General features: G+C 46.5%; 1 protein-coding gene across 1 annotated transcript in view; it reads right to left on the bottom strand.

The window, feature by feature from the left end:
- CEP250 (centrosomal protein 250) overlaps positions 1-11,590 on the bottom strand; it is a 43,671-nt gene that overhangs the window by 16,553 nt on the left and 15,528 nt on the right. The window contains exons 18-27 of the mRNA XM_026862348.1: positions 10,197-10,376; positions 8,936-9,070; positions 8,383-8,601; positions 7,719-8,020; positions 6,284-6,443; positions 5,337-5,649; positions 4,794-4,921; positions 4,434-4,554; positions 2,570-2,724; positions 11-922 (exon numbers count right to left, since the gene is read on the bottom strand). Coding sequence (XP_026718149.1) covers positions 11-922; positions 2,570-2,724; positions 4,434-4,554; positions 4,794-4,921; positions 5,337-5,649; positions 6,284-6,443; positions 7,719-8,020; positions 8,383-8,601; positions 8,936-9,070; positions 10,197-10,376 — 2,625 coding nt within the window. The remainder of the gene's footprint in view (positions 1-10; positions 923-2,569; positions 2,725-4,433; positions 4,555-4,793; positions 4,922-5,336; positions 5,650-6,283; positions 6,444-7,718; positions 8,021-8,382; positions 8,602-8,935; positions 9,071-10,196; positions 10,377-11,590) is intronic.

Here is an 11,590-nt window from a genome sequence, read left to right as displayed (position 1 = left end):
TGATCTCCTGGTCCCTCTCCTCCAGCTCTTTGCTCATCTTGCTGACAGCAGTGCTCTGCATCTCTCGCTGCTTCTCCAGCTCCCATATGTTTTCTTGCTGGGATCTGATCTCCTGGTCCCTCTCCTCCAGCTCTTTGCTCATCTTGCTGACAGCAGTGCTCTGCATCTCTCGCTGCTTCTCCAGCTCCCATATGTTTTCTTGCTGGGATCTGATCTCCTGGTCCCTCTCCTCCAGCTCTTTGCTCATCTTGCTGACAGCAGTGCTCTGCATCTCTCGCTGCTTCTCCAGCTCCCATATCTGTTCTTGCTGGGATCTGATCTCTTGGTCTCTCTCCTCCAGCTCTTTGCTCATCCTCTTTACCACAGTCCTCTGCATCTCTTGCTGCTTCTCCAGCTCCTGTATCTGTTCTTGCTGGGATCTGACTTCCTGGTCTCTCTCTTCCAACTCTTTGCTCATTTTACTTACAGCAATCCTTTGTTTTTCTTGCTGCTTCTCCAGTTCCTGTATCTGTTCTTCCTGGGATGTGATCTTCATTTTTTTCTCTATTATGTTCTCAATAACCTGATCGAGAGTAGTTTTATGCATTTCTTTCTGCTTTTCCTGCATTCTCCTCTGTTCCTGGCACATCTTCACTTCTCCCTCCCTCTCTGACAGGATGGCAGTCATATAAGTAAGAATCTCCTGCAGAGCTTTTCCCTGTGCTGCCTGTTCCTGGAGCATCTGGATTTTCTCCCACTGTATCTCCACTTCCTCATTTTTGATTTTTAATAGACACAGTGTACTTTGGAATTCTTGTTCAAGGCAGTGATGCATATCTGTTACTGTATTTGCTCGGGTTTCAGAAGCTGTGACAGATTCCTGAAGCAGTTTTATCTCCTGTACCAGTTTTTCTTCAACTGCTTGCAGTCTGTCCTGTTCCTGCTGTGAAACAGGAGGGAAAGATTCAATAACTTGGTTTTCATACTAGATTTGAACTCCTGCTCCAGTGGCAGTCAAGGGCTGAAGTCTGAGCTTTTAGTAGAAAATTCTAGCTATTCAGCTGGTTTCCCTGTTCAACGTAAATTTTTTACTGTCACTCAAAATAAATTTGAGAACCATATTGTATTTATTCAACTCTGTCTGTGACTTATTTTTGGTCCTGTAAGAACAGCTGCACTGGCTCAATGTCCAGGCTGGTGCCCTGGATGTGCCAGTGCTGTACGTGTGTACCCAGGACAGGAAGCCTAACAGTGGGGTAGACTTACATGATACCTCCCCTCCCCAGCCCCAGCACTGTCCCAGCTTGTCAGACCTTTCACAGTCTCCACCTGACCCCACATGGACCTGTTGTATTTACAACACCCTTTGCCAAGGAGTTACACAGGTAAGCACACCACCTCCCATCCCTTGCAGCATGGCTCTGGCTTCATCAGACAGGTCTTGGAAACAGAGTAACCGACATGCTGCACACCTTTCCTGAGCCACCCTTTAGGCTGAGTCTTTCCCAGCTCACTCAGCCAGTCCTATCTGCCTTTTTGCCCTTCTCTGAACTTCTGAGATGTTCTTCTGGGGAGGAGCCAGCAGAACTGCAGCCAGGACTTAAAGTCCAGACTAAGCATGATTTAGGCAGTGGCACAATGATGTTCTCTCTATCAGGGAGGAAGGGAAGTGAGAACAACCCTGACATTTGATTTCCCATTTTGGGGGTTGGTTTGGTTTTTTTTGACCTCTAATGTGTAGCGTTTTCATGGTACCATCCTTCAGAACCACACTGTGCCCTCTGGAAGGAGTGATAGTGAGAGACAGACTCTCATTCTGTGTTTCAAATCAGGACTAGCTGTCCCCTTGCAGGCAGACATATTTATCTGCATCAGCACTTTTGTTTCTCAAATGTCTCTATTTTTTTCCCCACTGTCTGCACCCAGATGGTAATGTTGAACAGCTTCCTATTATTAGCAAACTTTTGTCTTCTCACCTCTTTTTTCTGATCCACATATTTAGAAAACTAAATATGGATTTGGACACAAATAACAGCACAAGCCATGCTATGTAAATAGAGACAAGTTTGAAAATTACTTTGACTTGAGCTTCAAGGGGAGAAATCATCAAAATAAAGGAAAACAAACACCCTGAATCTTAACTGAATTTTATGTGACTACAGCATCTTTTTCTACTTATTCAAAAGGATGTAACTGGAAAAGTTAAACTAAAAAACGACCAACGATATAATCAATATTTGTCTGCTCTTATTGTTGTCTGTGGTCTCTCCACAAAGGCTGTGATACTGGTCATTTCCATGATCTCTCCTTTCTGGACTGTCTTCTATTACCCAAGGTGATGACCCTGCTAATTCAGCTTACCTGGCCTGGCAGGAAAGCAAGTCTGGGAAACAGGAATGATGAATGGAAAGGGAAAATGAGGGAAGCTTGGTGAGCATTTGCATATTCTCTGCCTTCTCAGATCTGGACTGCACTTGTACAAGACCACCTAAAATCAGATCTCCACTGGAAAAAGCTGCTCCTTAAAATTTTTAACAGAAGGCCAAAAAATACGTAACAAATGGCTCTTCACAGCATCTGCCAGCCTCACCAGGACATCCTTTCTTTGCTTCTCAGTGGTCTCGAGTTTCCTTTCCAAAGATGCCACCTCTTGACGTAGACTCATAATCTCCTTCTTTAGAGCAGCAGCCTCTTCCTGCAAGGCACTTTGTAGAGAGCTCTTCTTGCGTTCTGCCATCTGTGTCTCTGCAGCAGAAAAGGTGAAGGAGAAGATGAAAAGCAAAGCAAAACCAAACTGATTTGCATTCTACAGAGAAAACAATTTTCTTATCTGCCTGTGTCTTCCAGGCCCTAAGTACACAAGGACTTTCAAAGCATACATAAATAAATGAAATTTCCAGGTAGAGAATAAAGAATGAGAGTGGCAAAATTCAGAAGAATACACAAATGTGCTTGCTCTTTTGAGTGTTGAAAGGGCAGGGCTAAGACCATGGCAGCACATCACCCACAGTGTGAGAAGCAGGTAGAACTGACATCAGTGAAACATGGGCAGAGACAGTAGGTGAGAGTCAGATCTAGTGTCCTAAAGGAAAAGGAAGAAGCAGCAAAAGTGAAGACTGATCACAACACAGTTCATTGACCAGGAAGACTTAAGAGACTTTACAGAAAAAAACAGGTGTCAATGTTGTGCTTGAAGATGCACTTTGGTATTTGTTCAAAAGAATGAATCTAGGGGAATATGTTGTGCACTGGCAGAAAAAAGGAAAGGAAATATTCACTGACACTAGGACAACAGCAAGGAATAAACAACTGAGCATCACACCAGTACTGAGACCTGAAGCAAGGATGACTACAGATAGACAGGAACTAAAACTAAAACTAGTACACTAAACTAATAGACAGGAACTAAAGATGGAAAGAACTGACTAGTGGGACAAGCAGGATTCCATCCAATGGCAGAATTTCAAGCTGTTATCATATGTAACATACATAGTAAAAACTATGTATGTTCCAGGAAAAAAACAATGATCTAAGGCCTGGAAAACTCTCCTATAGAGTCTGAAAAATGAGCAGCAGTTCCATCTCAGAGAGGGAACATGAAGAAATACTGAACAGATAAAGGCACTATGTGAGCAGGTGACAGGCTGTGGGGGAGGCAATGAGCAATGCCCCCACCTCCCTGTTCCTGTAGTCTGGGACAAGGAAAACACAACAATGAGATAAAAACCAGTTCTGACATGGAGAGTGGGAAAGCAATGACAGAGAAAGGAGAAGCCTGTCCAGCTGCAATATTGAGAGGCCAATAGCCCTGGAGGCTCTGGGATGGCCTAGAGATTAGAGGAAGAGGCAACTAGCTACATGTGAAAACCAGTTTGTAGATAAACACAACATGAACATGTTACCAAAGGCATAAGAAGTGGCTCCAGAAGTAAGAAATTGTGGTTTTGATGGCTGTGAGCTCAGGCACCAAATCAATATTAGCAAGAAAACAGGTATGAAGGATGCAGAAGCACTAGGTTCCAGAGAACGAGGGAAAGCAAGCACAAGAAAGGATGCAATAACACAGGAACTTAACACTGAACCAATGCTCTGTGAATCTGCCATGTAAGAGGAAAAGGAAGTTGATAAAGACAAGGATTTCTGAGGTTGGTGCCTTTAAAGACCATACAGAGAAAGGTACCTTGAGGCATCACACTAGACCTACTTAGTAGTGACATGGGACCTGAAAGGCACCACGTCTGCACAGTATCACCAGTCACACAGCCAGATGCCCTGCCAGACACTGGATCTTTCTCTCTGAAAATCTTTCCCTGGTAGTTCTATAGATAAGTCTCAGGCTTGTTGCTTTTCTCCTCTTCCCATCTCTGGGCACTGCATTTTCCCTCTGCATGGTATCAGAGATCCCCACTGGTGAGACAGGATGGGGCCAGTAGGTTGGAAAAGGGAAGTTGTACCTTCCTGGCTTTGAGCCAGCTGTTTCTGCAGTTCTTGATTGTGGGCACTGAAATAGTCCTTCTCAGCTTGCCTTTTGCTCAGCTCCAGCTCCGAGTCCTGTATCTTCTTCCTTGCATCCTTCTGGAAGAGGTAAGAAGAGAAGTATCACCTCACAGAGGTACAAACTCATGAGCAGGTACAGCCAAGGTGGGAGGGGGCACCTGGACAGTAATGGCACAGGGGATGGGGATTCTCCTTTCCCCATGGCAGCAAGCCAATCTGGCCTATAAGAATTTACATCCATTCTGGCTTTGGCACTCTGCTTGTCAGTTCAGTACAGCAGAAGGACGGGATTTCTGGGTGCACTAGATACAAGTTACCAGATCTTGCTGAGCCTCCTCCAGGTGCTGACACAGGTCTTGTAGGGCTGCGGCAACTTTGTCCACTGTGAGCTCTGCAGGGAGGTCCCTGGCCTGGGAAACAGCTGGGCCCCAGACACGACCCTGTTCTGAAGAGAGAAGCCATTCTGTTGAAAGCTTTAACTGAAAGGGTCTCCAACAAACAAGGCCTCTTTATGCACAGGAGGAGGTGGCAATGCCTTTAACGTCGTCCTAGAACTCATGTTACAGCAAGACGTGTGTCCTGGGCTAACATTATTTTGATGACCACTAATGTCAGCACTGCCTCGAGGAAGGCCGCACGTGCCCTGTGACTTGGACCCTATTTCATTCTGATGCTGGTCATTTCTCCACACGCAAACACAGACTTGTCAGGGATGTCAGGCTGTCAAGACTTCTCAAGGTTTGAATCAACTTAAACTGAGAGGACAGGTCTGTCACATCAGGATTACAAAGAATCACCCCTCCCTCCACCTGCCCACCTATACCTGCCCTACAGAGCTGTGAACCCAGCCCCACACCTGCCTGAACTCCAAGGGACTAAGTCTCTGCTGTCACAGACCGTTCGCTCGAGAACCAAGTGCAGTTTGTCCAGCTGGGATTGGACTTCACGGTGGGCACTGCTGGCCTGCTGACACTCCGTGGCCAGTGCCTGTGCTCTGCTCTCTGTGCTACAGAGCCTCAAACGCAGCTCAGACACCTCAGCCTCCAGCACACACAGAGAGTTCCTTGAGCACCGTTCGCCTGCTTGGGACTCCTCCAGATCCCGCAGCAGCTGCTCCTCCCGAGCTGCCAGGCCAGCCTCCTTCTCCAGCACTGCCTCCTGCAGCGACTGCACCTGTAACACAGAGGCACAGAGCTCAGGGACTGCGCTGCTGCTGAGGCACCAGGGCAGGGATTAGAGGGAGGGGGGAAGAAGAAACTACTTCAGGCCAAAAACCACACTGGAAACAGAATGCACGAGGCCAAGGATTCAATCTGAGCGAAACAAGCTACAAACAGGTATCTGGAGGCTGAGGGGGGCAAAAGGAAGTTTGCCCATCCCCAAAGGAAGGGACGCTTGGGATTAGAAGCGAAGGGCAGACAATCAGATCCTTCCTGGGGCACCTCCCAAATGCCAGGTGAATGGCCAAGACAGGAGTGCCTCCCACAGACTGCCATAACCAACTTTGTCTCACCAGACTGCTCAGTGCCTGGCAGAGGCAGAAACACCATCTGGGGACAACATCTGTAATGGAGATACTGAGAAGTTCCAAAGGAGTCTTCTGTTTCTTCTCAGACATTTAATGCCATGAACCATGAGAGAACCAGGGAAAACACAGGCAGAACACAGCAGATCCAGCCTCAATGTGCAGTCTCTGGGCAGGACACAGAAGGAGTGTATGTGGTTGGGAGGGAAAACAAGTTGAGGCCTACAAGCTGCAGGTGGTATTCTATGTCCCTGGAGAAGAGGATGCTAGTGCACAGGTCACCTGGTTGCTGAGCTCTTCTATTTCTCTTCTGTGGTCTGAATGGAGCTGCTCAGCCTCATGAAGAGCAGAAAGAAGCTGAGACACTTTGTTGTGCTGGGCAAGGTTGTTTTCTTCCAGGGTTTTGAGGCTCAGTTCCTTCTCTTCCAGAGACAGAGTCAGCCTGAAAGTCAGAGCATGCAACTCATTACTACATGGTGTAACATTTAATAAACTCTTAGGACTTCCACCACCAAGGGGAAAAATGATTTGTCTGCTGAGGTTTGTCTAAACAACTAGGCTGCTTGTTCAGTCCTCAGCCAGGTTGGCAACCATACCCAAGCACGTGCCCACTATGCTTTTTTCCACAGAAGGAAGGAATTATTGGCTAAATAGCCCCCCCCCCTTTTTTTTTTTTTTTTTTTTTTTTTTTTTTTGAGATGGGAATGTGAATAGAAACACAACAAAGTCTTGAAATGAAGACATTAGGGCAGAGGAAAATTTTTCTTTTGACTAATGAGACTCCAAGGGAGAGGTTTAGTCAATAATGAAGAGACATTTCCTTCCCCTCACTTGTATGTCCTGGTAGGAACAGCAGCAACTGACAGCCAGGTGATCTTTGGGGAGTTTCATAAGACTTGCAGCACCCATCTTACTTTCAGCTAGACAAATGAAGGCTGATACCAGAAGCAGTATTGGAGGTTTGGAGGAAATACTCAGATCCTTCTATAAGATGGCAGATTTCTCACAGGGGAAACAAGAGGTCACTGCCTTTTATTTCTCTTCTTCAGTGAAGGTGTGTGTTGAACGCTGGCAAGACTTTACCAGGTGAAGTAGCCTACCTACCCTTTCTCTTCTTTCTTGCATTCCTTGGACAGTCAGTAACATCTGTAACTGTAGAGGCTGACTGGGACCCTGCTCAAGCCCTTCCAGACACTGGTTGGGATTTTTTGAGGAATGATGAAACAGATGGCAATCAGAAACATGCTTATTTTCTTGGGTGCCTCAGAGGGGAATCTGGCCTAGTTCAAAACCATGGTTTTAACCAAAAGCATCAGGATGGAAGACTGATACAGATCCTAAATGTTTACTAGACCCAAGGCAAAGCTGATGGATATATCTAGCTCATTATACTGCAGCTTGTTCTGCCTCCTTTGGTGTGTTTCAGGTTTGAAACCCCTGAAAGTTTCATTTAACAGCATTAACATGCTGGCCTAACAGAAGAACACCTCATTTTAAGGAAAGGACTACTCCAAATGCCACTGTCTTCAGAAAGACTGTAACTGAAGGATTAAAAAAACCAAAAATGAAACACAACATCTAGAGACTGAAAAATATCTGCATGAATAGTTCAGAACTCTTCTTTTTAGGGAATGCTGCCTGAGCCACTTGTATATGTGAAGATCTGAAAGCAGGAATCCATTAAACAGAACGGAGAGTTTCACAGACTTTCATTTACCTGGCTTTTTCATTCTCTAGGACCTTCAACAAAGCCTGAAATTCTGTGTTGTCACGCTCCACTTCTCCCCATCGACTCCTTTCCCCCTCCAAAGACTGCAGACACACTTGCAGCTCCTTGTTCTGATGTTCTACCTTCTCCCACTGACTCTTCTTCTCCTCCAGGATCTTCTGGAGGTGCACAACCTCCAGCACCTTCTGCCTTGACAGTTCCTGTGCCTCACTCAGATCTTGCTGAGCTTTGCGGCCAATCACTTGCTGGGACTCTTCGGAGGCTGCTAGTTGAGATGTCAACTCTTCCACCTCAAGTAAAACACAACAGAGCAGTCAGACTACAGCTTGCCACTGTCAGCCACATCAGTCATATCATACACTGTGAGGAAAGGGAAAGTACAACCTTGAATTTCACCTTTCATGAAAGTACCAGATTCACAATGGATACAGCTGTCTTGTTTAAAAAAATCTAAGCGGGTCACCATGTTATCTGAAAAAGCACCTTAAAAAACAAGGCTAGCAGTTAACAGGCCAGCAGAAATCTCTTATGAGGAGAGTTGGCAAACAGGCAAAAGAGCAGCCTATCTGTCCAGGGCAGCAGCTGGCTGGTCAGTTTCCTTTGGCCCAGCTGAGATGGAGACCACAGTGTGACAGCAGCCAGAGGGACTTACCCCATCACCGGCTGCTCTGCCATGGGGAGAGACCACCTGGTTGATGACTGGAGTAGCTATTGCTGTTTCACTCACCTGCTTTTGTAGAGCATCCCTCTGCTGAAGGAGGATATTAATTTCTTCTTTCATGGTTTTGATTTCTTCCTTGTGCCTCTTCTCCACTGCCTGCATCTTACTCTGAGTTTCCTGCAGCTCTGCTTGCAGTTTTTCTTTGATGTTCTGCAAAAACAAATGGAGAGCAAGCTACTGGGATCGGCCATCAGGTTCAGCTTTCTCCTCTTTCTGTCTCAAAATCACATTCCTTCAGCCACTTCTGCTTTTCTACCCAGCTCTGCTTCCACTGGAACACTTCCTCCCTGTTGCTCATCTCTGGAGCTCATCAGGCACTGTGCTTTCAGTGCCTGCAGCAGTCCCTGCCTCCTCACTCACAGCGCTTAGGCTTTATTTCCTTGTTACTGCCCTTCACTCTTACCTGGGTCTCTCAGCCTCTCTCAGCTTATGTCCAGTTGCCCACGGCCTGTTCCTTCAACCCACTCAACTAGTTAAGAGTTACCTGCCCATTCTCACGCTGTTCTTTCACCTCCTGCCTGAGCTGCTCCAGCTGCTGGTTGGCTTCTCTTAGCTCTCCCTGAGTCTGAAGCAGTGTCTCTAATAAAGCACTCTTCTCACGCTCTTTTTCTTGCAGGACCTGCACAGAAACAAAGAGAAGACAGGTTTAAACTTCCCACACAGATTTTGCATGCAAGGCTCCAACACCGGTGGGCTGACGCGCTCTCAAAGCGCTGTGCTGCTGCTCTCCCAGGCCCTTCTCTGCCACTTGCAGACACAGCTCCCTCAGAGAGACTGGCAGCATAAACATGGTCCAGACACAGTCCCCCTGTGATTGAATCTCCAACAAACATCTAACACCTAACAGGACAATGAGTGGCACTTCTCAGATGTCTCGCCTTGCTGGTGAGGGTATCCCTCATCTTCTGCTGCGGCCTGTTTGTCTTTCAGTGGTGACTTTTACACCTAGTTTGTAGCAGAGAAAATGCAGGGCTGCTAGAGGACTGAAGCCAGCAGCTCCTTCAGAACACTCATGTATTCCAAGTGGGGTTTGGTGAAAATTACTTCATTTTTAAGGTATTCATTAGACTTTGGTAAAGTACTGACACTACAGGGACACGCTGACATCTCTAAGCACTGCCCTGGCATTTCAGTACCTGCAGACACAGTTGGGGGTACTACTGTCCCCAGACAGACTCTGTGAAGAGGACTTTGAGGGGGACACAAGGAGGACTCTCACTGTGTGACAGGGTTGCACAGGAGATCTGGGCACAAAATACTGCTTACCAGCAAGTGACTTGAAACAGCCCAGAAGACACCCCTGTTTTACTGCTCAGAAATATTTCAGAGGAGTCTAAAATTATTTTCTTTTGTCAACAATCCTGCCATGTCCCCCTGTCCCCTCCAAACAAAAACCTCATCCTCATGGAGATTCAGTCCTACAAATTCAGTTTGGTCTTTAATAGAGTTCAGGTTATAAGCATGTATCAGTAAAGATCAAAAGAGCACCGTTAAGAGAACTGTGAAGATACTCTGAGGTAAGTCTTAAAAAGACCCGAACAATAGCAATTGAAAGGTGATGTTTCTGCCCAGCTTCCTAAGACAGGACTCACTTCTAGTCCCAAAGATAATCCTGCTTGCCTTTCACCTCACCAAATTCATGTAGAAAACATGTAGGGCATGCTCCACACAGCCCAATATCCAGACATCTCCCACAGCTCCAGCCTTGCAAAAAGCTACATAAATTCTCCTTTCACAGTCTTTACCTCTCGCTTGGCATTTTCGACTCTGGTTCGTTCCTCTTCTTGTTGAGCTCGCATGGCAGCAACTTTCTGCTTCATATCAAACAGCTTCTTCTCATGCTCCCCTTCTGTCTTCACCTTCTCTTTTTCCCATTTCTCCAGTATCTTCTGCAGCTCTGAATGATGCCCCTCCTGTTCGCTTGCCTGATGAGTGGAGGAAAAGAATTCAAGGTGAAGTCCCAGCCACGCTACTCAAAGCAAATGTGAAGCTTCATCCCACCCACCTCAACAGTGAGCAACAATGGCTTTGTACTCTTCATAAATCACATCCTGTCGAGGAACTTAAAAGGTGGGTCAGCAGGTGGAAGAATCATAGAATCATTTAGGTTGGAAAAGACCTTTAAGATCATTGAGTCCAACCATTATGAAAAGGAGATGTTACCTTCCTCTCTCTGATGGCTGCCTGTTTCCTAGCATCTGTCTCCTCAGGATTTCTCTCTATTCTTAAGAGTCTGTTTTCAAAGCTCACATCCCTTTTCATCAGTAAAAAGATGTAGAGGGACTGCAGGGTGAGAAAGAGATGGGTACCCTGATGCCCCAGTCACAAGACACGCCATGAACGAAAGTACCAGGAACAAGGGGCCTGTTCCACATGCCTCAAGCCCAGAGATAACAGCTCTGACAACAGTGAAAGGACAGAAAGAAAGGAAGAAAGTTCCCATGACTGCAGTTGACAGCAACGTGAGGAGTCCACTTCATAGCAGACAGGGAGTCCGGTAAGATCCTACCCCTTTCCTGCCAGGCTTTGGGTGGGGAGCTCCCAACCTCCAGTTAAACTCGCCTTAGGCCTGCACTGAACCTGTGGCTGCTTCTACTGTCCCGGCAGAGTCCTGGAGGTCTTCACACACCTTCAAGTACAAGCCATTGGCTCTGCTGCCTGGCCCAGCAAGGTGTGACCTATGACAGATGGTTGCTGCCATTTCACACACTCAGGCTATTACTCTTCTAAAGCCAGCCCACAGAGCTTGCTTGAAGAATTCAGAAGCATATTGTTTCCTACCAGGTCTTGCAGGAGTTTGTTTATTTCCACTTCATGATCAGTTTGCTGCAGTTTGAGGGAACTGTTATACTGCTGCTCTGTCTGCAAGAGCTGCTGTGCCATGTTTTCCCGTTCCTGCCTTATTAGAGATCGCTCTGCTTCCAGCTCACACTGAAGGCACTTCACTTCCCCTGCAAACAGGATAAATGGCAAGATTCAGTGTCTAAACAATGGTTCTGACTTCACTGACCTTAAGCCATCTGAATGTCAGTGTAGGAGATATTTGCCTCCATCCCCTTCACTCCTCAGAAGCACTGTGGACACAGAGCTATTTTTATACCATCTTCCTTAGGCAAGGGATCACCAGAAACAGGAGGCG

Source organism: Athene cunicularia (assembly GCF_003259725.1).
Source record: "Athene cunicularia isolate RWA chromosome 20 unlocalized genomic scaffold, athCun1 chr20_part1, whole genome shotgun sequence".
NCBI classification, from domain to species: Eukaryota; Metazoa; Chordata; class Aves; order Strigiformes; family Strigidae; genus Athene; species Athene cunicularia.
This window is presented reverse-complemented; position numbering and strand designations above follow the sequence as displayed.